Source organism: Stegodyphus dumicola, chromosome X1 (genome assembly GCF_044657685.1).
Source record: "Stegodyphus dumicola isolate Sdum_Otavi_A_Nest chromosome X1, ASM4465768v1".
NCBI classification, from domain to species: Eukaryota; Metazoa; Arthropoda; class Arachnida; order Araneae; family Eresidae; genus Stegodyphus; species Stegodyphus dumicola.
In genome coordinates, this window is record NC_140780.1 from 104,445,115 (window position 1) to 104,471,558 (window position 26,444).

The 26,444-nt window shown below is 34.8% G+C and overlaps 1 protein-coding gene across 3 annotated transcripts in view; it reads left to right on the forward strand.

The window, feature by feature from the left end:
• The window catches only part of htt (huntingtin), a 595,026-nt gene that overhangs the window by 476,511 nt on the left and 92,071 nt on the right, over nucleotides 1–26,444 (forward strand). For all 3 annotated transcript variants that reach the window (XM_085807902.1, XM_085807903.1, XM_085807904.1), the window contains exons 38-43: nucleotides 2,113–2,232; nucleotides 3,003–3,377; nucleotides 3,528–3,705; nucleotides 3,797–3,865; nucleotides 6,866–6,991; nucleotides 11,181–11,357. In XM_085807902.1, coding sequence (XP_085664028.1) covers nucleotides 2,113–2,232; nucleotides 3,003–3,377; nucleotides 3,528–3,705; nucleotides 3,797–3,865; nucleotides 6,866–6,991; nucleotides 11,181–11,357 — 1,045 coding nt within the window. The remainder of the gene's footprint in view (nucleotides 1–2,112; nucleotides 2,233–3,002; nucleotides 3,378–3,527; nucleotides 3,706–3,796; nucleotides 3,866–6,865; nucleotides 6,992–11,180; nucleotides 11,358–26,444) is intronic.

A 26,444-nucleotide genomic window follows, 5' to 3' on the forward strand; every position in this document is an offset into this window, starting at 1 on the left:
GGTTATTTTAAGCAGGAAACATGAAAAATGAGCAATGACCTCGCCGGGACTCGAACCTGGACCAAAGAACGTCTATGTAAAGAAGGAAAGGTTCCATAGGTGTAATGTAAACCAGTTTGCTATTACGCCGCTAGAAAACGGAGGGAAAAATTCGCCAAGGGATTTGGCAACGGGACTTGCCAGCCAGAGTTTCCCCCTCCGCGATGCGTACAAGAAATTGAAGAACATGTTAAGAAGAAACGTTCTTAGACAGAATGTTTCTTCTTTGACTTTTCGCGATAATTTAAACTCGGATTTTCGTACTTTTTTTTTTTCCTCAAAATAACTAACCCATTAATTAATTTACTTGCGCAAAAAATATTTTCTTTTTCTGTAAAGTTTAAATAAATTTCAAACGATATTCGTTTTATAAATTTTTGATAAACGTCACCTTTGAACTTCGACGCCGGCTTCGAGCTTTGGCGGCAGATATTTCGCGGATGCGCAGCTGTTTCCCTCTACTTTGGGACAGAGACACTCCTGTTTTCCTTCTTAACAATATATATTCTTTGCCTGGACCTCTCGAATACGCGCCGAGTGTGCTACCGTTACACCACGAAGGCATGCAGAAAGAGAGAGAAAATACCTTATCTACTCCCCCTTTTAGAGGGCGACTGGGTATCAGGGCACATATATCTGTGACGAATTATTGTCCGCCACTTTTTAGTTCGGGCGCTACTATAAAGTCATTAGGTTATTTTTTAGCATGAGACGTGAAAAATGAACAATGCCCTCGCTGTTGCTCGAACCTGGACCTCTCGAATACGCGCTGAGTGTGCTACCATTACGCCACGAAGGCATGCAGAAAGAGGGAGAAAATACCTTGTACTGTGTAGGGTAAATGTCTAATTCCATCATATCCGTCTTGAGTTAATTTATTTCATCTAAGATCTTATTTTCACTAAATTTACTTCATCATCCTCTTCTTTCACCACTAATTCATGAGTTGTACATATTATCAAAGCCTTCCTCTTTTATAGATTTAGCAAGTTCTATTACTGCATCCATTCTGTTTTCTGCTGTCTTAATTAGATTTATACATTGATCTGGTTGTAGGCATTAAATTTCCGGTAAACATTCAGTGTTGGCCATCTTATTTCTCTTTTCGTTTTCTTGTGTTTTTAATTTGTCTTGACAAAGATTTCTCTTAATCATGTTGTATTTTAATGTGCTATGATGTCAAGGTATGTGCAGTTCTGCCATCAGTATGACAGTTCCTTCATTCTTGGTCAAACGATGTTAGACGGTGTTAAAGGAATACTATACTGCAGAAGGATTTACCCCATGTGTTAGAATAAATCATGTTGTAGAAATGTCGTGTTATATATGGGGACTACCTATATATAAAAGATACCAAAGTGGATTTTGCACTGAATATATGGTTCCAGTTCTAAAGCAAAGGACTGAAAGAGAAGATTTCTGAAAAAGAGAGTACATGTACTCTGTTGCTACATCTCCTGATGTACTTACTGGTCATTTTACATTTTGAGGGTGATAGGATATATTTTGATTTTTCTTATAACATACTTGATTAAGCTTAAGTGTATCAGGATACTTGTAATTGAGAAAAGGAGTGTTCATTAGATAATGGGCTGCCTGTGTTAGTAGCAGAAATTTAAAATTAGGCAAGAATCAGCCTTATGTTAGTTTTTTTTTAATAAAATCAAATTAGAACTCCTCCAATTTTTAAATTTTAAATTTAAATGCCATTATTCAATATACTAGTTACTGAGTGAGCTATTGAATTTTTATTCTTCTTTTTTTGAATAAAACAATTTCAACAGTTTTCTAAAGATAATAGCAAAATTGTGATATCTTTTAAATCTTTGTAAAGTTTTCTGTTTGAATCTTTTATTATTTTTGATTATGTGTAATTTTTTTTAATTGTACGCTTTTTGGCTTAGTGAAGTGCATGCAGGTCACTTACTAAGCAAATTCTTTCAATTTATTTTCTACTCACAGCTGCTGCCGATTTTATTTTATATTGAATATTTTTTATACTTCAGATGTATCTTGTGTAAATAATTTTGCAATATTATGTTAATAAGCTTCATATTCTTTTCCCCTCCCAAGGAATGGTATTTAAAATTTGTGAAGGAGGAGTGCTATAGTCATAGATCCCCTGCAAAAGAATGTGCTCATCTATTAAGTCAACTAAAATTTGAAGATATAACTGCCATTATGTCATCAAAAGTGAGACAAATTTTTACCTTTAATAGAATTTTTTTTTTAATGTTAATTGAGCTGGGACCTAATTTGGAACTAGAATTTTGTAAATTCAGTAATTTTAATTCTCAGCCTATCTTTGGTTGTTAACCCTTTGCGCTCGAGAGGTGACTCTCGCCCACCATGTGATTTGATGCCGCAACTCGAGAGGTCATGCTCGCTCACCACTTGATTTGGTGCAGAAACTCGATGCGCGGCAATAACTATTTATGTTTAGTTTCTTCTAAGCGCGTTCCTACACTCTTTATGTATAATCTTATGAAGTGTAAAATGAAGATACACTTCACCCTTTAAATGAAGGTAAGATTTTCTTATCTGAAATCTTTTCTTATCCATCACAAAGTCTGTTCTCAGAGAAATGAACCCGGAAAAGGCATCAAACGACATATTATTGTAATACTTCCCCCCTGACAAGCCGGGCATGCATCTTGGGAATTGTTACATGAAATATCATACACAGAAAAATTACAGAGACTAATATTTAAGAAATTATGCATATAAAATGTTAAAATATAAAAATTGTATACATTAATTTGTGTGTGTGTAATGATTTTAAGTTACTGGTAAGAAATGCGTCAGAAAGGCTGCGAAACATCTCGAGTTCCTGGTGCACCACAGGCGCGAAAGAGGCCCCGAGTGCAAAGGGTTAATGCTGTTCTTAGAAGATGTTATTGTAAAACAATATATGTATTTAGTTTCATATGTACTTGAGTAAATATCATCTTTTTTAATTTCAGGAATTCCAGCTGCCTATATTAGAACAATGTTTGATTTTAGGAGCAAAATGTATTGCGACTTCAGAAAAATATAAATCTTCAAAATCAGATGATCCATTTGTTGGTGTTACAGAAAGTGCTGGAAGTATTTTATATCGTTCTGCTCAGAGCACTTTGTTGCAACATTTAACTGATTTTATGGCACTTTTACCGAGGACATCAAAATTCCAGAATCGCTTGTATAAGTTATTTTCTGACAAGTCATTTTGGGAACTGCTTTTCGTTCTCGTATCTACTACTACTTGTTATTTAAAAACTCTTCACTTCATACCTGCAAGAAATATCCCATATGATTCATTGGACGATATTGCAATTCTGAGTATTGTGAGCTGTGAGGTAATTTTGCATACTGAGATTTTATAATTCTAGCAATTAAGTGACGTTATTTGAAAACTTTATTAGATGTATATATTTTGGTGCAACTAATATATATCTTTGTACTTTTAATGCTAAAATGTGAGATTTTAATTTTAATTTCATTACTAGGCTGTTGTTTTCATTATTCAGTCAGCGAAATCTCTGTCATCAGAAATGTTGAAGCTAACATTACTTATGCTTGACGAATGCTTGAAAAATGCAGAACTGTCAGCTGTCATAGGCTCAGAGAAAAATATGTCATGGATATGCTCAGCTATATTTGCAGTTCATCTATTGGTAAAATACTGTAAGTGAGTTATATTTATAGATGAAATTTGTTCCTTCATATGCGTGCTGTTTTTTAATGTTCTAAATAGCGTTATTTTTAAATATTTCAGTGCAGCAAGATAAGGAATATCCTATGGTAGTATACCCTTTCAATTTAGAGGATTGCTCATTAACACATGGTAAATAGTTGTAATTGCATGCATAGTTATTTAATTATATATCTTGATTTTTTATGATGTTCTGTAAAATGGTATTGCTATTTAGTTTCATGTATGAAATTTTAGCATAAAATTGTAAATAGGCATTATGTATTATATTGAGCAATTAAATTTGAATTAAATAAAAAAAAACATTGAAATTTGCTATTCTAGCTTTAATATAACATTTCAGGATCTGAAATAATTTTTTTAGTTGTTAAAATTTTGTTTACTGCTGCCAGTTTTAAAATAAATGATTGGGTTTTAAAGCATGTATTAAAGTCAAAATCTAAGTTTATTATTTTTATTAAAATTTTGAAGGCATACTGTTGTTTAATTTCTTTGCTATTTTTAAAACAAATGCTTTAAGCAAATTTATTTTCATAGTTCTTGCTGTTGAAGGCTCTTCGGTATACTTTCAAATGGAGTTATAATTTATTTACACTTCTCATCAAAAGTAAAGAATAGTGGCAGAAGTAAAACATTGCATAATTTATATGAAAAACTGATTTTATAAAATTTGCATAAAAATATTATTTTATAACGTATTTCTCCCGCCTTCTTAGCGTGCTTCGTGGTGTGATGGTCTGCACGCTGGGCGTGTATTGCAGAGATCCGCGGTTCGATTCCCGGCGAAGGCGTCGCTCATTTTTCAATTCTCTTGCTTCCAAAAAAAATCATAATGTCCCTAAGTTTAACATAAATTACTATGTTTACCTGTACTCGCGAACTCATTTCCATTCTGGCCGGAAAACAGAAAGAGAGAAGTGACAGTAAAAATTCAAACTATAAAATAACTGACTAAATTAAATGAAATATCACATAATAATTAGAAATACAATTTTAATTTTAATGTTTAAAAGTTAAAGCGTATTATAACTATTTTCAGTGTTCTAAAATGAAAATACCACTGACTCGAAACGTCTCCTTAATCCACACCTTTTTTTAGTTCTAAATACGTCTCCTTAATTTTGGTTGATTTTGACACGCAGCCAGAAAAGGTTGCCGACGCCTTTTGTAGACGAATTATCCAGTATATCCAGTAATCGGAACTAAATGAATTATGAGGTAAACTATCTCGCAAAATTTATATAAATATTTGTGCGCCTTTGTTTGCAGTTTTTTTAAATATGTATTCATTTTTCTCTGTTTCATGTTATTGCATATTTGTTTTTTTATTATTTTTGTATCTTGTTTTATTGTAATATTGTAATATATATTGTGTAATTTGAATAAATATTAATTTTTTGGCACTAATTGTGTTTGTGTGCTGCTTTGCTTTATTAAAATTGTAGTATTTGTAGATTCACGTAAATAACTGCTAAAACTTCATAAATAACATAAAGTGAGCTGGTGAGATAAGTTGTTGAGGTGTATCGGGCTCTGGAGATATTTTTCTCCAACTTGGTAATACTTTGGAAATTTCTAGAAAGTGCATTTTTAAAAGCTTAGGACTGATTTTTCAAGAATGTTCTGGTAATTCGTATTTGTGCTCATTGTCGCTTATTTCGTGATCGGACATATATTATAATGTCCATGCCATTTTCTGTAAATAACTTTATTTAATTATTAGTATATAGACTCTCTCAGAATTAAGGAATCGAATTAAAAAAAGGAATTGTGAGGAGCCTACTGTCAAACTTACAGTATTCCCACCTCAAGAACACAACATTTAATAAAAAATCATCTCTTTTGATAGTGCATTTTCTCTGTTACTGTTTCATTTCGTAAAAAAACTCACTAAAAACAAATCAGTGTAAAACTAATTTAATCCAAGAGAGATTTTATCACATGCTGAAAAGCTTAAAGTTTTATGATACCAATATGTGCAAGAAAAGCTGTAATTGGTTCCATTTGCTGCACTGTTATTGCAAGATAATGCCTCATATGGAAACTCCTTAATAGCCAACAAAACCTGATTCAAAATTGAGTTCATCAATTGAAATACGGAGTTAATAATAAATAGAATGATAAAACTAGCCACATAAGAGAAAAGGGGTATCTTGGCAGTGATAAAGAACGTTTTGCACAAGGCAGTGCTGTTTCATTTCATGGTCGTCATACTAAGCAGAAAGTTGCATGCAAACCCATGAACGATTGTGGGGGAAAAAATTCCCTTTTTTTTTCTGAGCATCCTTCCTTGCTTTAAAATAGGTAATATAATGCCTTGTGTCAATTAACAATTGCATTCAACAGGAGTGTCAAAAAGGACAACTTCCATATTTTTAAAGTGGCCTGTTTTAAATATATTAAGTCTAGAACTAACTCATGTGATAACATTTTTAACAAGTTTTAACGAACTTACTGCAACTCCAAGATAGGATTTAATACTCAAGAGTTGTGAGTGGGTTGTATTAACATGTATCTGTTGAGTGTTTTTATAGAAATTGACGTAACCAGCATATTACTACCCATTCTATGTCAGTTACATTAATTAAAAATGCTTAAAATATTTCATAATTTTCTTCTATTTTGTGTGAGTAGAGAAGGATTGCATTGTGACATATATGGATAATTACATAGTTTGGTGTACAAAAGATTGGGTAAATCGATTGAACGTTCAAATATTTTCCTCTTCGAGGTAAAAAAAAGCGGGGGGTTAATACAGATCTTAAGAATTAATTGGAGTTGTAAATTTTCATTAAATTTCATACCGTAATTTCAATGGGATTAGACTTCTTAAGGTGGGAAATCTTAATAAACCGCAGTTTGATATCGAGCAAAGATAATTATGCGTCTTGTAGGTTTTATTTTGGAACTTGAAAACTCATAGTCCTTTTAAAGGGAAAACTACTTGTTCGAAGATTTCCTGTCCAGGTTCTGCTGACTGGTTTTGGACAATTTTGCTTATTAAAAATAAAAATGTTCCATATATTCTCTAATAAAGGAATTCGCGAGTTGATATTTTTGTGTTTCCTTAAAATTAAATTCCGAACTTGTTATTTGAGCCGAAAATAATTCATAGTAATATTTTGTTTTCAGAACAATGCCTGGCTCGTAAAGCATGTATTCATATAGTTGAATTGATCAGCTGGTTGGAAAGTTACAGACAGTTCCAGTTACAGATCTCCGAACATTTGTTTTGTCCTATAAAAAGTGTTATTCAAGGTATGTTTTGTTATATTCCATACTATTAAAAATGTGCATTCTTAAAATAATTCATTGCATCGAATATTCTCTCTTGTATAGTGCAGTAAAAAGTTACTGTCTCCTCTTCCCCCAAAGAGGAGACAGACTTTCCTCATTTCTACCATGTTTAATTTCATCAGAGATTAGCGCTTTTCATGTTCGGGGAAGTTTATATGTAAAAGAATTAATGGCGTCTCAACAACTGCATTGGTGCCCGAAATTGTCTTCACATACGTAAGAGTGATGATTTACGTATTTCCTGAAATAACCAATCAGTCTCATATATTTTTTCTTGAAATAAATAAAAGAAAGATCTACTTGTCATTATGTAATCCATCCATTTTCATCAATCTGCTTCAGAAATGCAAATAATGTTTTTTTTTTTTTTTTGACACCGAAGCATCATTTGGAAGAAATTTTGAGGTGGAAATCTGTCGCCATTCATAAGCAAGGCAGACGATTATGAGAGGGGCGAAATTACAGTATTTGAAGAATCTTTTGTTCTGCAAAAGCAATACGTTGCTAGAAAGCAGGAAGATAAGGTTGTTGAAAAAACATGCTGCTCAAGATCAGTTTCTGTCCTTAACTGCCGTCGAAATAAGAGTTTGATATCTAAGCAGCTAACTTTAGAGCTTGCATTTGCTGATGGAATTTTTATGTTATCGCAAACTGTATCCAGAAGGCTTAACGAGAAAGGCCTTGACCACTTTCTTTGTGGATTAAAGAAAATGATTTTTTTCATAGCCGTCACGAAAAAGGTTTCGTCTGAAATAGTCCACAAAACATTAGAGCTGGAGTCTGAGCTGATTTCCTTTTCCAGCATAGAGTGAAGGTTTTTTTTTTTAATGTTTGTTTCTAAATGTATTTACATCGAAAGGGAAGCAGGAATACGAAATATTTTTCTTTAAAGACTATAACCGTTATTCTAGTCAGATGTAATGATATGGAGAGATGCAATAATCAGTGGAATCATTTTTCTGGATGTGTTTCTTCGAGCATCTGCATCAGCTCAAATATATCGAAATGAAGTACCCTATGCAGATCCTTTTAGAGATGCATGAGCATATGATTTTCTTTTTATAGATGATAAGTCGCCTCCACAAATCTAGTTGAGGAATTTTTCGAAACCGAATGTGTTAAGCGAATTAGCCAGACAAATTGAACCTTTGAAAGAGCTGTTCCAAGATGAAGCTGTCCCCAAAATTTTAGTGCCTCGTAGGTCATATTGATATAACATTGAATTGACTCCCTTAAATTCGAACTAATTGTGAGCATAAAATCTCGTTGTGATCTGTATGTAAGAGACGGTTAAATCACGTACCGTCCTAATGTTATGAGTCTGCATTTGTAATGATGACTTAAAAAATTCATGCAGCTATACTGAACAGTTTTAGAGAAATCAGTGGTTTTATGCAAAAGATAATTTTGGATACCAGTATACTTTTTTAGGTACCAGTGTAATGAATGATTATAACAGCCATTTCTAATTATAATCTTAATTCCGTATGCTAATTATAATCTCTAAATATGTTAATATAGTTTTAAGTATACTATCATTGCTACGACCGCCCGGTGGCGAAGTGATTAGCGCATGTGCAGGTGCACCACAGGCCCGTGGTTTGATCACTGGGCTGGGCAAGGTTGATTCAGCCTTTCATCCGTTAAGTGGGTCAATAAAATGAGTACCAAGTTCGCTTGAGGACTAAACACCCGGGGTCCTGCGACAAGCTGATGCACTCCGGGGTCTAAAGGTCAAAAGAGCAGAAAAAGGGCACTGCAGGCTATGGCCCACTAGAACTGTTGCGCCCCTGATTTTAGTATTATTGCTACAGTCTTAGCTTTGTATTTATTATGGTTTTAATTAATATTCAATCGCTAAGAGAGTTCTGGCTGCTGTGGGAGGGGAACGTTTAGCTTGAGCAAAACCAAAATTTGATGTTTATGAAAAGTAGGAACTATCCTTATCGATAACCTCTGTCAACGTTCGAATAGGTTTCGGATTCCGTCCGTGCAGAACTGAGCCAGTTTAAAAGAAGGATGTCTGTTATTTGCTCACTCGCCTGAGCATCGTTGATTCCGGTGGACGCAACAACCAGAAAATATTGCAATTAGCTGGTACGAGATCTGAGCTATGCAGAGCGTACGACAAAATTTCTGAATCCAGTTTTTCAGTGATCTCTAGCCGGTCTTTCAATGGCATGCGATTTCTCATTGTTCTGCAGGAGTCATACAGCATTGTCCCGTGAGAGTATCTCAATGAGTTTGTCAGTGATTTAGTATTAGGGCTAATAGTACAATTTGGCATGGTGCTGATGCTTAGCGGGAGGGGGATTGTTAAAGAATTAGTGCTTGTAAATCCCACCAAGCGAATAATATCACTTTAGGCAGCTGGAACTGTGTTTCAGCTGAAGTCTGGGCGGTTTGTTGTCCTACATTCATATTCACCTAAGTTACATTTTGATGTAGAAGTACAGTCCTTCAGCCCTGCTATAATGACTCCGATGTCGATGTGGTAGTAAGGTAACAGAGGAGATGAAACTTCCTCGCTATGTTTAATGGACGGATCATCCCATGACTGAAAGTTGGCGAAGTGTGTTCTGGTGATCAGTCGCAGTTGATGATGGTATGTATCTGAAAGGTGCCTGCAAGCTCGTGCACAGTTATTTGGGGGGGGGGAGTCTGCTACAAAAATCATTCTTAATGGAGCCTAGTTTCAGCGTCCGATATCACCATAGCAGAAACTCGTGAAAAATTAAGAATCTTGCACTACATTCATTCACATTGCCTTGAATGATGCAGTGTGAAAGCTACAACTCGATTCGGAAATATTGAACCTATATTTTTAACCATCAATTAGGACAGGAAGAAGTAGGACTCCAGATTCTGGTAGGACTCCAGAATTTAACCCCGAGTTTCTGCCGGAAAAAAAATGTGTTTGACCTGAATGCACTTTTATGTTGCTTTATTGCATCACTTTGTACATACCTACAGCAAACATTTTGGGAACATTTCGGCGAAGAGTATAATATTAATTTCTAAAATGATCAAAGCTCCTCAGCAACGTAATATTTTGCTGTTACGTAATTTTGAAGCATCATATGTGAACATTATTTTTTTCAAGCTATTATTATATAAAAAATACCAAAATAAAAATTTTGTTAATGATGAGTATTTATTTTATATTACATTAATTTTCGGTTGTCATTTATCTGCTTACAACATAAGTAATTTTGAAGAAATGGTTATTAGAAACTATGCTTCTACAGCATGACATCGGAAGCATGAGATAAAATGCAGCAAAATTTAATTCAGTGTTCCGCTATGTTACCGTGTTATAAATATGCATTACCTCCTCCTTGGTTTTTTCTTCCTAGGTATGTGTACCAAATCTTGGTTAGAACTAAATACATGTGATAAACTTTCAAGAATTTGAAAAACTGACTAGTTATTAAATGTGTAATAATGAAACAGATAAACTTTCAAGATGTTGAAAAACTGATCAGTTATATAAAATGTTTTTCTTTGTGTTAATGCCAAGCCATGTCTGCAGTATTTAATATTTTTTAATTAAACTTTGCATGGTGTAGTAGTTAGCAGATGCTGACTGCTAGTCTGAAACCGAGAGTGTGGGCTCAACACTCATGTGAGTCTTGTCTATTTATGTGCGTTTCCCTCTTCTCGCGAGTGTGATATCATTCAACTGTCTTTATCGCTCCCTGGGCAACATTATTAATGATGGGATATCGAAGTGACCAATGGGCTGGCCATTCCTGATGAATGATTTCAAGAAAAGTTCTAACTATTGGGGGGGAGAATCTGTATTTTATTTTATAATATTTATATATTTTTCTGTATTTTATATACACACACATTAAAATACTTTATCTGTGTAGCATATATTTTATGTGAAAGATGAATATTCCATTCAAGCTTTTATCTTCGTAAAGGCTTTTTTATTTCAAAGTATCTGAAATGCAATGTGGAGATTGATATTGCAGGTATCTTGAACTTAGGAGAGGTATATATCAGAATCATGTTATTAAAGTTAAAATCTTGTGCATGTGGTTATTCATTTTCAGGTTTTCTAAAGTACATTTAAAAATTATATGAGTCTTTTTTTAAAGTTTTTTATTGCCTGTGTGAGTTATATATTCTTCTCTACACTTAGGAATGGCACGACTGCCAATAATTAACAGCTTTGCTCGAACACCACCCATTTTGTGGCAGCTAAGATGGTGTCCTGAATTTTGTGGTAGTCTTAAAACTTCTGTTCCACCTCCTCCAGGTGAATATTTGCAAGACAGAGATGTTTTGAAGCAGTATATTTATAGGATAAATCTTCTTGGTAATTATATTAAATATTTTACTTCATAATACATTTTGTAAATAATTTCGTTGATCGTCAGTGATTTCATGATAATAGTGGCCTAGCTAGGGGGACAAGGGGGGGACATCTGTCCCCGGGCGCAGCATCCAAGGGGCGCCTACATTATACTACGAAATTTTTTAATGAAATGTTTTCCATTCTTGGCACACAGAAAGGGGCGCAAATTCTTCAGTTGACCCCGGGTGCTGGAAACTCTAGCTATGCCCCTGCATGGTAAGAAGAAAATATCTGAAAGATTTTTTTAAGCCTTCCGACTCCCTTAAAAAAAGTGCAGGGAAAAAATGATTTATTTTAAAGTTATGTTATATGCCTGTGTGTGCTTTGTAAAGAAAACTGGCCCGTATTTGTGTTACTTGAAAAAAAGACGAAAACTTCTTGTAGCCAGTCCATTTGGCGGTCAGAAATAGAAATTATATGTGAAAGTGTATGAATAAAGGTCACAATATATTTCTGAATGATCAATATTTTCCAATCGGCAGGGTTACTATCAAATCTTTGTACTATCATTAATGAGGGTAATTTAATAAATTTTTCTATTTTTAATAAACTAATAGATTGTTGTATTCTTTGTTTGTTTCATTTACATTTATTAATAGCTTTTTCAATTCATATGTCCATTTAATCAGTTTTTCATAATACAAACACACGTAATAACTTTAGGTGGTCACACATAATAACTTCAGTTTCGATTTCTTTAACATCCATAATTTGACTTTTTTCGGAATCTATTTCTTTTAAATGTTTGAATTTCAAATTCTCTTCCAGCTCTTCTTTTCCTGTTTTATTTTCTAAACTTTTACCTTTGATTTTAGAAATTAATCTTGTTCTAAGAGATCTAAGAGTAGTTCGTTTAGCCTTTGTTATTTCCATGTTGAGATCAATGTCTAACAGTTCATTTAAATTAACTTGATACCTTCATTTAACTAAATTTCTCTTCCAATTTTAAGTGTATTAAAAAGAGGAGTTAGAAGTAATTCTCAATATAAGATTCATTTGTTAGTTGATTCATTATTCAATATTTCATACCTTGTCGCAGATTGCGATTTAGTTTTACTAATTTATTCCAAACTGTAGCACATCTATATTATAAACATAGGGGAATGACTTCACTGAATTTTGCATGCCACTGTGTAGGAAACATTACTGAAGACAATACGCCACATTCCGAAACGGAAACTCAAACTGTTTACAAAACCTTGAGTAGCATAAATCCATTTTTCCGGTGCAGATCACCAACAGACATATATGTCATATTTGAGATCAGACAAAACTGCAAAGTTACGAAAATAAGTAACTTAATTCAAAGGGGCCTGGAAGGCATCGGTAGTATTTCTTCTATGTCTTCAACAGCTGTTCGTTTTCTTGGGCACCTAGGTATGGCCCTATCCCAGTATATTATGATGAGAGCATTTCCAGGCACTATCATAGCATTTTGAAGAGATAAGCTATAACAGATGAAGCAAAAATAGACAAATGGTAGAAAAGAGAAGTCAGTGACTGTGTTAACATTTCAGAGTAGGAAATTAGGTGGTGCACAGTAGTAACTAGTGTCGGAAGAGATAAAAAATTAAAGTCCAAAAATCAGTTCGAAGATGAGAGTCGGCAGGTCTGAGTGCTGTGCAGGCCTTATCTATGGAGTCTTGTAGTTGAATGCTAATGAGCATATAAGGCGCTGCATAGCAAGAGGTGCATAGCAAAAAAATCTGATTGGATGAAAGGCAGTAGCTGGAAGAAAACTCATCGGAGCCTAATTTAAGGCCTACTGATCCTACAGAGATCCTAGAATTCATCGAAAGACTAATGCCAAAAGAGGCCCCTGACATAGATTCTATTTCAAATCACATGGTTAAAAACTTCTCCTAATGTTTATTGTTTGGATTACTATCCTTATTAATTTTATGCATAGGAGAAGCTACTTTTCTGACTGCTGCAGTTTTCCAGCAGTTATTCCCATTCCAAAACCGGGATAAAATTTAAATTCATCCATCAGTTACAGGCCTATAAGACTCACTCTAAAAAATTTATTCACTCTAAAAAATTTATGAGTATGTCTTACTTAAATGCCTGAATGAATTCTGTCATGATCAAAATTTGATTATCTCAGAACAATTTGGCTTCCTACTTAAAAACTCCACAGTACACCAGTTAGTCCATGTAGTTGAATTCATTCACGAAGGCTTTTGCAAGTGAGAGAAAATTGGAATTGTCTTTCGACTTGCCATAATGGACTTATCTACACAAGTTCATGAGACTTGGTTTTTTGGCTCATTAAAATTATTAGCTCGTACTTGTCCGAACGATATTTCTGCGTGCAAGTTAACTATGAATTCTCCTCTGCCCGCCCAGTCTATCCTGGCGTGTCCCAGGGCAGTCTACTTGGGCCTCTAATGTTCAGTATCTACATAAATGATATTCCTAAAGCACCAAGTATCGATCTAGCTTTATACGAACAATAAAGCCATCATCTCTCAACATTCCAACACCACCACGGTAATCTCTACATTACAGATTTACCTTTCAGCTCTTGAACTCTGGCTCGGACTGTATATAACCAAAATTAATGGCGCAAAATGTGCTTTTGTTCATCTGAAGAAATATACCACGTTTAGACTCTCTTTTATTTTTCGGTGAATCAAATCCCTGCCGTCAGAAGAGACGTCATTTGGAATTTCTCGGAAGTGCCGTAACGTATTGGAATGACGTCATGCAGGATATTTTTATTTTTATGACAACGACAATATTTTTAAAGCTTTTCTTATTTTTGTGGCATGAAGTCTTGAACCATGTGTTTGGAATGACATGAACTTTATTTTACTATATTTAATTATTAATACGTAATTAATTTTAATTATTTAGAACGTCATTATTTTTAATTCTTAAATCTTTTCAGTTACAAACAAACCATTATTTTAACTAATTTTATTATTTAACTTAATATAACATTTTAATGAATAATTTTTATGCAATTGCACAATTTAAAAAAAGTGTGATTTGAACCTGCCGCCTCTGGCACGGGAGACCTGAGCGTTACCGAAATGCCACGCTTTGTCTCTTGAATCCTGTAATCTAACCTTGGCCCCCCTCTTTGTCTATTTGACCTTGTGCAGATGAAACCATCATGATACGACTAGCCTGAATAATTGCGCATGTACGAAGCCTGCCTTGGCATGAAAATCGTTTCACGTTTTTGTGTTTCCGCAAAGGCGAACGAATATAAACTTAACTACTAATTCGCTCCTCACTAACATTATCCTTCGTATTTCATTCAATCAGGATGTTTGTTTCTTGAAATGTACATTAATTTATTTGATACGATCTCTTTTTTGATTTTATGAGTATATTTTTTATTGTTTTCTTTTTTCTTCTCATTTTTACTAAATATTTTTATTTATTTATTTATTTATTTATTTATTTTTTTATTTATTTTTTTTTTTTTTTTCATTCCATATGTTTTGCTTTTGCAAACAAATTTTACTTTACATTTTCAGGAATTAAAATTTCTACAGTACTATTTTTACAAATGTAATATTTTTTCACAAATTACTTTCTTTTTACTTCATTATTCTTTTTTTTAGCATTGAACATTTTTCTTTTATAAAAGTAATATTTATTTTTTACAAGTTACTTTTTTGTGTATTATTGAAAAAACTGATTTTTTATTTTACTCTTTATTTATTTTTAAAAAGTAATATTTATTGTCATAAGTTTAATTTTGTTTCCACTTCTCTGCTTTCACAAGCGCAATTTTTTGTTTTTATTTTTTTCTTTGCAAATGCAAATTTCTGTATTTCACTTCAGAAAAAATTCTTTTTCTTTTCTTTTTACTTTTTTCACAAATGTAAATATTTTATACTTTAAAAAATTTTTCTTATTGTATTTTTACTTCACACTTTTTTTCCCTAACTTTAAATATTTATATATGTTACATTTCCATTTATCCAAACGTAAACATACGTATATTTCTCCATCTACGAAATTTAAGTTGAAATTTACATGCATATTATTTCACTCTGCAGACTTTCATGGATAATATTTTCTGTGCCTTGAAATCGACTTAATACATACAATCTTCGTTCTATATATTTATTTAGAATAAATAAGCAAAATATTACATTCCTTACTTTTTATACTACTAACACCTAATTAGAGATACTCAGATCTGTATTTTCTAATGTATTGTACTAATTACTAATGGCCGTACGAACAGTATGAATCACTATACAAAACATTACAAATTCTCTTTTATACATCTTAAGCATTTACCAAACTATGTCATATTTAACTTCTACCCTGCTTTTAAAACATATTCATGTTACATTTCTGATTTCTTTTTCCAAAAGTGAATACACATTTACATAAGCTTCTTTATTGTAAGACTGCTGACTTTGAACAAATGTTACAAGGAGTAATAAATTTCCATGGCATAAAGTCCACTCAAAACAATACATGGGCATTTCTAGCTAGTTCAGTTCAAATATGTAACAAAAATACTTCATTTCTTATTATTTTACTTTACAGACATTTACACGAATATATTCAAAACTCTCTTTTTTTATCTAGCAGAAGGATTCATTTATATTATTAATGCATTCTATTAACTCTTTGAAACACTTTACAAAAAAATATCATGGATTTACTTATACACATCCTTCCTTAATTCATGAAACATATGTTAAACCTTGGTTTGTTTTCTTCATGAGAAAAGTCACTCAAATTCTTAGTATGATTCCACCATTTACTGCAGAACTACATAAATACTGCAACATTCGAACTTATCACAGCCTTACAACCAGAGGCATAGGCTAGGGTTTCAGTGCCCGGGGACAATTGAAGATCTTCCGCCCCTTTCTGTGTGCCAAGATTGAAAAATGTTTCATTCTAAAATTTTGTAACATCAGTTTGGGGCCCTTGGATACTGCGCCCGGGGACAGATGCTCCCCTTTGCGCCACCATAGCCACACCACTGCTTACAGCTTTTAGAGAGTGATATTTAATTTATCATACATAGCAAATAAAATTCTTCCTAACAGGAAATATTGACATGAATTCCAAATAATGATCATCCAACTTAATTTAAAAGATATAACACAAGCTAAATTTTACTAGAGAATTTAAGTAATTTTTTTTTTAGTATACCGAATTCTTTATTGCATTTTCAATGAAATTTTGACCAAATGCATTTTTTCTGTACTAGTTTGAGTTTCTACTCGAAACAGACACATTCAGAAATTATAGTCAAAAGATTCTATACAGATATTTTTCTAGATTTTGGTAATTTTGTAACCGTGTCATTTCCAGTGAAATTTGATCCTTTGGTTAATATTGAAATATTTACTGTTTTCTCTTCCGACAATCGGACACATAACAATAACTTAATATAATTACAGTACAAAGTCTGTAATCTGGACATCCATTAACCGGAATGATCTATAATCTGGACCTCAAAGCCGCAAACTTTTTTGTATGCTTTACGCATGCGCGTTTAATGTTACAAATGCACGTTTAATGTTTACACATACGCGTTTAGCACAAAAAAAGAAGCAATACAGTCAAAAGTCGTTAATTCGGACACCCATAATCCGGAAAGATCTATAATCCGGATCTCAAAGCTAAAAACTTTCTGCGCATGCGCCGCGTTGGCACATGCGCACAGGCGTTTTACGAGTGCGCTTAAGACCTTGACTACTGCGCATATGCGTGTGCGCAAGTGCAGAATACGTTTTCGCCTGCGCGTTTAATGTATAACGGACGGTGTAAGCTAAAATTATCTAATTATCTATTTCAGTTAATGTTAATGATTGCGTTGTTCCTTAATCTTCGAATTGGATCCCGCTTATTATTTTTTGCAGACTGTAAGAGCAATTTTATAAAAGTAAACTTGAACTTTCGATTATGTCAAATAGAATTTCCGATGCTGGAACTTCCAAAGGATCTACAAAACGAAAGTATGTTTCGATATCCAACAAACAAAAAGTGGAATTGCTGCAAAAAATGGATAAAGACATGAAGAATGTGACAGAGAAGTTAGTGAAAACGAAAAAATTTCGATTCACAAGTTAGTCGGTATTCTCGGCACAGCAATTAACGGGACTTGAACGGCGGAACTTTGTAACTGAACAAGAAATTGTCTGTTTATAGAATTAAAGAGAAAGTATTATCACATAAAATGAAGCAACTTAAACAACTTACATTGAGAGAAATGTTTAATAAAGTAAACAAATAAATATTAAGCTTTTTTTTTTGTAAATTTTGATACCCTTTAGATCATAATTGTTCTTTATTTCATAAATTACGGTTTCATATTTTTAATTTTAGAATTTCTGCATGCCATCTTACGAGATTTAAACTGATGATCTATAATCCGGAATTGCCGAAGTCCCGACGAGTCCGGATTAACGACGTTTGACTGTATATATACACTTATAAATGTATACACTTCCTTGGGAGACTATCCCTTCATGTAGATTATCACCTCTAAACCTATGCAGTCACTCCATTTATTTATACCACATGCAATAACATCAGAAATAATATAAATACATAAGTAATAAATAAAGGAATAATATGACTCAGAGTCTGAATCTCACAGGGAGGTGTATTGCTCTCCCCGAACGAGATTTTGTCAGAGGCCTTACCTCTTTATTTTGGGAGGTGGGTTTAATAACTGATGGTTTGTTATCAGCAATGCTTAGTTTGGAATCTGCAGGCATAGTCTCTGTATTTAAGGTATATGCAGGTTTTAAGTCTATCTGCAGAAATTTTCACTGGTTTCCTTTTAATTGACAGAGAAAACTATTTGTTCTGCCTGTTCATAACTGGAAATGGTCCCTCATACGCTGGTTCAAGTGGCTTCTTGATTCTATCCACTCGAATAAACACTTGTGTACAAGAATCTAAATCTTTGTGCACAAACACTTTTTGTTGTGGTGCACTTTGCATTTTCACTGGTTTGAGGAGTGCCATGTGTTTTTGCAATTTATTCACAAAGCTATCAGGCTTTATTTCACAAGTTGGCGGGTCAAAAAATTCACCTGGAATCCTTATGTTGGTTCCATACACCATTTGAGCAAGAGAATGGTTACTATCCTCTCTAATAGCTGCTTTGAGGCCAAAAAGCACTGTAGGTAGAACTTCAGTCCATTTGATTGAGTTGTGAGCTTTAATTTCAGATTTTAGGGTTCTATGGAAACGCTCTATTTTCCCATTACATTGGAGATGATAGGGCATGGTGTGGCAAATCTTTGCACCGCATATAACAGTCAAATTTTGAAACAGTTGTGATGTAAATTGTCTCCCTTGGTCTGTCACAATTCTGTTTGGAACTCCAAATCTGCATATCCAGTTTTCATAAAATGCTCTTCTAACTAATTCTGCTGTAATGTCTTCTAATGGAATCACCTCAACCCAAGAAGAAAATCTGTTGATACATGTAAGGCAGTAAATTTTTCCATTTGAGGGAGGCAATGGCCCTATTAAATCGATAAGGACCACACTGAATCTGGAGTCTGCTTCTTGGTATTCTCCCAACTTTGACTGTGTGTGCCTGGTCACCTTCACTCTCTCACAGCTAACACAACACCTGGCCCATTCACTTGAATCTTTCTTGATATTTCGCCATATGAATCTGGAAGTCATCTGCTTAACTGTAGATTTGATGCCAAGATGTGAAAGACCATGTATATGCTGGAATATCTTTCTTCGAGATGGTTTAGGTATGTAGGGACGAATCTTGTCTTGGGAAGTATCACACCATAAGATGTGTGTAGAAGAGAGCTTATAGCTTATGGAGATTCCTATCATATTGTTACCGCCAATCCTCAATTCCATATCACAGATTATGTTCTTACTGCATTAATATAAATATTAACAAGACATAGTGCACAATAAAAGTTAAGCTTTATTTCGGAACTTCGCGCACACTCCCCGACAGCCGGCCTGTTTCGCTCTGCTCGCTTCTCATCAGAAACTTCTCCAGGGTTGCCGCATTTATCGGAGGGCGCAAGGCGCGCTCTTTATCGCCATCGCCACAGAGTTTCCCCCAGTTCCTTTGATGGCTATTTAAAGGAACGACATCAGGTTATGAAATTATCTCAGAGGATCTGTACTGTCGGGTATTTTTTTCATGATTACAAAATTAGAAAAGATCAAAATGCAGTTCAATATATAACACATATAATAAACATGAAATAACAACAAAAAAATGTTACGATATGAATTTAAAAAAAAATTTTAAATTGTTATGTAAGAAGCAAGTTTCTTAGGGAAGTGAACATGTCTTCCCGATCTGGTGACAGTTTGTGTCTTAGAGAGTTTGTTTGCAGATTTATTCTGCTGAACTGTCTTTAAGTCTTTATTTGTTTTCAGTTCAGGCAAATTAGAGTCCGAAAGCAAATAGGCTGGTTTCACACGGTCTATAGACACAGTAGATTTCAGACCGTTAATATCAATTGTGAAAGTTTTGTTCGTTCTAGAAAGGACTTTATGCGGACCTGTATATGGTTGGCACAGAGGTGGCTTTACTCGATCGACACGTAAGTATACATGCGTACACGACTTTAAGGTAGCACTTACGTAACACTTTTCTTGGCAATGTGCAGATGTTGCTATTGGATTTGATTGTTGCATTCTATGCCTAAGATTCATGATAAATTGAGTGTCATACGAAGATATCTTAGATGACGTTATCATATCAGTAGGCAGCTTGAGAGTTGTGCCGTACACCAGTTCAGCACAAGATGACTGTAGATCCTCCTTTACGGCTGTCCGAATACCAAGCATAACAACTGGTAGTGTTTCAGTCCAGTTATTGGTCTTGTGAGCCTTGAGAGAAGATTTTAAATGTCGATGAAATCGTTCAACGTTGCCGTTAGACATTGGATGATAGGCTGTTGTGATTCTGTTCGTACCCAAAATGCGCAAAAATTGCGGATCTCATTTGAGAACCTTGGTCTGTTGTTATGATCGATGGGCAGCCAAAGTGAGATATCCAACAGTTGAAGATGGCTCTTCAAATTGTTTCCGTTTTCATATCCGGGATGGGAGTGGCTTCAGGCCATCTAGAGAATCTATCTATTAGAGTCAAAAAGTACACGTTGCCTTCTGATGGAGGTAACGGTCCGACGATATCCATACCACAGATTATGTTCTTACTGCATTAATATAAATATTAAGAGGAAAGGAAGAGAGAATGTGCCCAGTGGTGCTTTAGTATGCCTAGTAACTTTCGATTTTTTGGCAAGATTCACAGGATTTCACCCAATTTTTGATATGACGTTTCATATCGGGCCATACATAATGAGAACAAATAAGCTTCATAGTAGCTGCAATTCCTGGATGTGACAGATTATGCAGATGATTAAAGATGAGTCTGCGAAAGGAATTCGGAACAAATGGACGAGGAATGTCCGTTGATATGTCACAAAGAATATTACCATCAGAATACTGGCACGGTTTAAATTCCAGTTTCAAAGATGATGTGTTGTTTTTGAGAAGGTCTTGTACCTCCGGATCATGCTGTTGAGCTTCCGAAAATTTTTTTAAATCCAAAAATGGAGATTTTGTTATGGGATCGATTTCGATTCTTGAAAGAGCGTCAGCAACGACGTTTTTTGAACCTTGCACATGCCTAATATCAGTAGAGTACTGAGAAATAAAATCTAAATGGCACAATTGTCGAGGTGAACATTTATGAGGGTTCTGTTTAAAAGCGTATATTAACGGTTTTGATCCGTATAAATTATAAATTTTCTGCCCTCTAACATGTGTCGGAATTTCTTAATTGCAGAATAAATTGAAAATAATTCTCTATCGTACGCGGACCATTTCTGTTGACTTTTATTGAGTTTCATAGAGAAAAATGCTATAGGTTCCCATGTTTGTTGAGACAACTGCATAAGTGTGCCGCCTATTGCGACGTCTGAGGCATCTACCCAGATGCTTAGCTGGGCTCCGGGAATAGGGTGTATCAAAAGGGTAGCCTGAGCAATGGCATTTTTGGCAGCAATAAAGGCTTGTTCAGCATTCTCGTTCCAATTTAATTGTGGGGATGAATCCTGAACACGAGAACGAGATTTCTTTTTATTAATATAGCCTTGTAACAATTTTATTAAAGGAGAAGAATATGTGCTGCTTTAGGTATGAAACTTCTGTAAAAGTTAAACATGCCTAAAAATCGGCGAAGCTGAGTGAGAGTGGTAGGTTGAGGAAAATCTAAAATACATTTGACTTTGTCAGGAAGAGGTTCAATTCCGTTTTCACTAAGGTGAAAACCTAAGAAATCAATAGACGTTTGACCAAAGGTGCATTTTGAAACACTTATGCAAAGTTCATATTCCTGAAGTTTGGAAAATAAAGCTTTCAAATGCCTGCAATGTTCCTCAGAATCTTTAGAGGCTATGAGAAAGTCATCGACGAAAGCGTAAAACCTTCTAAATCCCGCGTGACTTATAATAAAAAGAAATAAAACGTTGAAAAGTCGCGGATGCATTGCATAAGCCGAATTGCATACGGGTACTTTCGAATAAACCGAATGGTGTGCATATGGCGGTTTTGTGGATGTCGGCTGGGTTAATTGGTATTTGATGGTATGCCTTAATCAGGTCGACATGACTAAAAATTTTAGTACCGTGCAATGCAGCAGTAAAATCGGCTAAGCATGGAATAGAGTATTTGTCTTTTATTGTTTGAGCGTTCAATGCTCGATAATCTCCTACAGGTCTCCATTCCAGACTTCCCTTTTTTGGGACCATGTGAAGTGGGGATGCATAATTGCTGCTCGAAGGTCTTAAATGCCCCAATTGCATCATAGTTTTAAATTCTTGTTTTGCTATTTTTAAGCGATCTGGAGCTAACCGACGAGGTTTTGCAACCACAGGTGGATCTTTAGTTATGATATAATGAACGGTGTTGTGTTTAACAGGTTGGTTAGGATCTGGTAATTTAGTAATTGAAGCAAATTCTTTTAAAATTTTGTGATATGGTGTATCACTAAATACAGTTTTTACTGAATAAATACTTGCATTTTTCACGCAGCCGACGGTTTTAAACAGCGTTTTTAAATCTTTGAGACATTTGTTTCTGAGATCAGGCACCAATTGAAGGAAATGGAGAAAATCTCCTCCAAGAATGGGTGTACTAACATTTGCTATAAGAAAAGTCCATGTAAACTGTCGTCTTAATTTGAAATCCAAAGAAAGTGTTTTTTGACCATAAACATGAATAGTGGAAGAATTAGCAGCGAAAAGTTTTTGTTGGGGAGAATTCCGTTTTTGAGAATTATTTGCTGGAAGTAAGGACACGTCAGAACCGGTATCGACCAAGAATGAAAGGTTTGTTCTACGGCCACGAACGAACAGGCGACGTGAAACTTGAGGCAAAGAATAAGTCGCCTCTATTCTTTGCGGGTTTCGTTTCCAAGACAAATGTACAAAGGTTTTGTACATTTGTATCGACCAAGAATAGGTTTTGTACATTTGTCTTCTCTACACTTTTTCCCAAAACGTCTCTGATACCAGCAAACAGAATAATCTCTCCTTTTGGAATTGCTTCTTTCCTTATTGCGATCTCCGCGATTTGGCGAGCGACCACGAGAAAGAGAAATGCGATCAATACGTTTGTTTAATTTTTCTATTTGTTTAAATAATTTATCCTCAAAAGACTGATCGACTGTGCGAGAAACGGCACAAGTCCCTGGGGTTGGATTTACTTCTAAAATTCTGTCGGCAATATCTGCAGTTTTATCTACAGTTAAATTGGAAAGCGCTGCCAAAATAGACTGAACAGTCGAAGGCAAACGTTGAAGGAATAATTCTAACGTTAAGTTATCAGGAACATTTAAAGATTCTGCTCGACGTTTCATATTTCTAAGCAAATCGGAAGGTTTTCGAAAACCTAATTCCTCTCCAGATAATAATTGGCGAATTTCTTGCTGAGAAGATTCTCCTGAACGATTTATTAGCTCAGTTTTGAGCTTTGTATATGGATCAATAGGGTCTAGTTTCATAAGTAAATCCCTCACTAGTGATGCAATATCTGGAGGAAGATGAGAAACTACATAATTATATTTAGTAATGGGCTCTGTGATAAATTTGGGGGTGGCAAGAGTAAAGGTATTTTCACACATAATAAACCATGAAGATGGGTCTGATCGGTTATAAACCGGAATTTGGACGGCATGAACATCAGACATTGTGCAAGGTTTTTAAGCCAAAATAAAAGCAAAAATGTAACTAAAAAAAATGAAATTAAATGATAAGTAGAAAACAGAATTATAAAATGATCTATAATTACTACTCATCTGTGATTCGGAGGATGAAAACCGATGTAATCCATTACTTCTGGTTTGGAGATCTTGAGTGATGGCTTGTAGTCAAAACCGAAAGTGCTTGAGAACTGTTCATACGGCCTGATTTAACACAGTCCGGGTTACCATTATGGAGATTCCTATCATATTGTTACCGCCAATCCTCAATTCCATATCACAGATTATGTTCTTACTGCATTAATATAAATATTAACAAGACATAGTGCACAATAAAAGTTAAGCTTTATTTCGGAACTTCGCGCACACTCCCCGACAGCCGGCTACTCGTCAGAAACTTCTCCTCTAGGGTTGCCACATTTGTCGGAGGGCGCAAGGCTCGCTCCTTATCGCCATCAGCACAAGCGTTTGAAAATCAATGAAGTCTCTCCATCAATTAACTTTCTCAGCTCTTCATCCTTATCTTGTTCCAGTGCAATCTTTTCATAGTCGATAACAGCAATCTCTTCCACTCAAGACAAGGTATCTGCCACAATATTCTCTTTGCCTATAATGTGCTGGATGTTAGTGGTAAACTTAGAGATGTACTGAAGTTGTCTCAATTGCCTTGGTGATGCTTTTTCATTATTTTGCTTAAAAGCAAAAAATAAGAGGTTTATGGTCAGTAAAGACTGTAAACTCTCTACCTTCTAACAAATGTTTAAACTGTTTTATAGAGAGATATATTGCTAGTAATTCTCGGTCATACGTGCTGTATGCCCTCTGTGCTTCATTTAATTTCTTCAAGTAGAAAGCAATGGGTTTCCAGCTTCCTTTCTCCAATTGTTGGAGTACTGACCGTATTGCCCAGTTTGAGGCATCTGTACATAACGATAATAGGCAATCAGGTTTGGGAAATGTTAATAAAGCAGTGTTAGCCAAATCTGTTTTGCCCTTTTTGAACTGCACTTTAGCTTCCTCTGTCCATGGAACTTTTCGTTTATCCTTCTTCTTAGCACCTTTGAGCATCTCGTGGAGAATGGCTTGTGTTTCTGCTGCATTTTTAAGATATCTGCGGTAGAAATTTACCATACCTAGGAAAGTACGTAAGTCATGAATTGTTGTTGGCAATTTGTAATTCAGAATCGCTTGCACTTTTGCAGGGAGAGGTCTTGAACCTGCAGCATTTATGAAATATCCTAGAAATTCTATTTTTTCCACTCCAAACACTGATTTTGATATATTGATGCATAAACCATATTTGTCTAATCTTTCAAACACTAGTTTTAGGTGTTTACTATGCTCCTCTTCTGATGATGAGGCTATTAGTACATCATTCAAGTAAAGGAACACAAAATCAAGGCCTTGGAATACTTCATGCACAAAACGCTGAAACATTGATGGTGCGTTCCTAAGTCCAAAACTCATTACAATAAACTCAGATAACCCAAATGGAGTAATGATAGCTGTTTTGGGCTTATCCTCTTCTGCTATTGGCATTTGGTAATACGCTTTAAGAAATCTAATTTGGAGAAAATAGATTTCCCACTCAAAATGAGATGAAAGTCTTCTGTCCTTGGTATAGGGTACCTATCTGGGATTGTCTGAGCATTTAGTCGTCTATAATCCCCACAAGGTCTAAGCGTTCCATCTTTTTTGTTTACTAAATGTAAAGGATTGGCCCACTGCGATTTTGATGGTCGGATAATATCGTTATCAAGCATAAACTGGAATTCTTGCTTTGCCAATTTCAGTTTTTTTTTTTTTTCTTGCATCTAGCTGTCGTGTACATGCATATACAGGTTAGCCTTTCATACAAATATAGTGTTTAACATTATGCTTTGTTTGTTTATTTAGCACATTAGGTTTAGTCATATTTGGGTACTGACGTAGCAGTTCAGCAAATTTGAAAGAATTATTTATGGTAGATATAACATGATCAACACCAGTTGACATTATATCACTTGAGACTTTAAGTTGAGTAATGCCATCAATTAACTGTTTCTTTTTTATATCAATTAATAAATGAAATTGATTAAAAAAATCTGCACCTAATATGTCTTTGCTTACCTTGGCAACGATGAACAGCCATTGGAATGGGCGTCTCAGTCCTAAATCTACAGTAAATACCTTTATACCAAAAGTTGGTATTTCTGTCTCATTAGCAGCATATAATTTGTAGTCACAAGATCCCTTTGTTGTACAATATGCTGGCAGCAATGACACATCTGCTCCGTTGTCCACTAAGAACTTTAGTCCTGAATTTCTATCCTTTATAAATAACCAGAACTTACGGCTATGCATGTGTTTAGCAGAGGAGCTAGCTGCTAAATCTACTGCTGGCTGAAGTTTTCCATCTGTTTCCAGCTGCAAGGTAGGGTACACTTTTTCCCAAATTTAAAGTGGAAATAGCACAGTTTCCCTTTTTGATTATACCGTTTCTGAGATCTGCTGTGACTCCTATGGCTATGGCTGGGACTACGAGTTTGTGATCTGGAATGTTGCACACTGAGTGAAGCTTATTTGCTGCTCCAAAGCAGATATTTTGGTGAGAAGTTCGTTAACTGAAGAGGCATCATTACTTGCACTTGCAAGTTCCATGCATGGACCCATTTCAGCAATTTTATCAGCCATTGTGGCTACTTTTTCAAGACTCTCATCACTGACTATAAGGATATTTTTGACTGCGTCAGGCAACTTTTCCATCCACAGTAACACTTTATCAGACACATTGTTATTATCACCAAGCGTTCTCATCTTTCTCAGCAGTTGACTTGACTTCATATCACCAAGTTCTAAACCAGTCA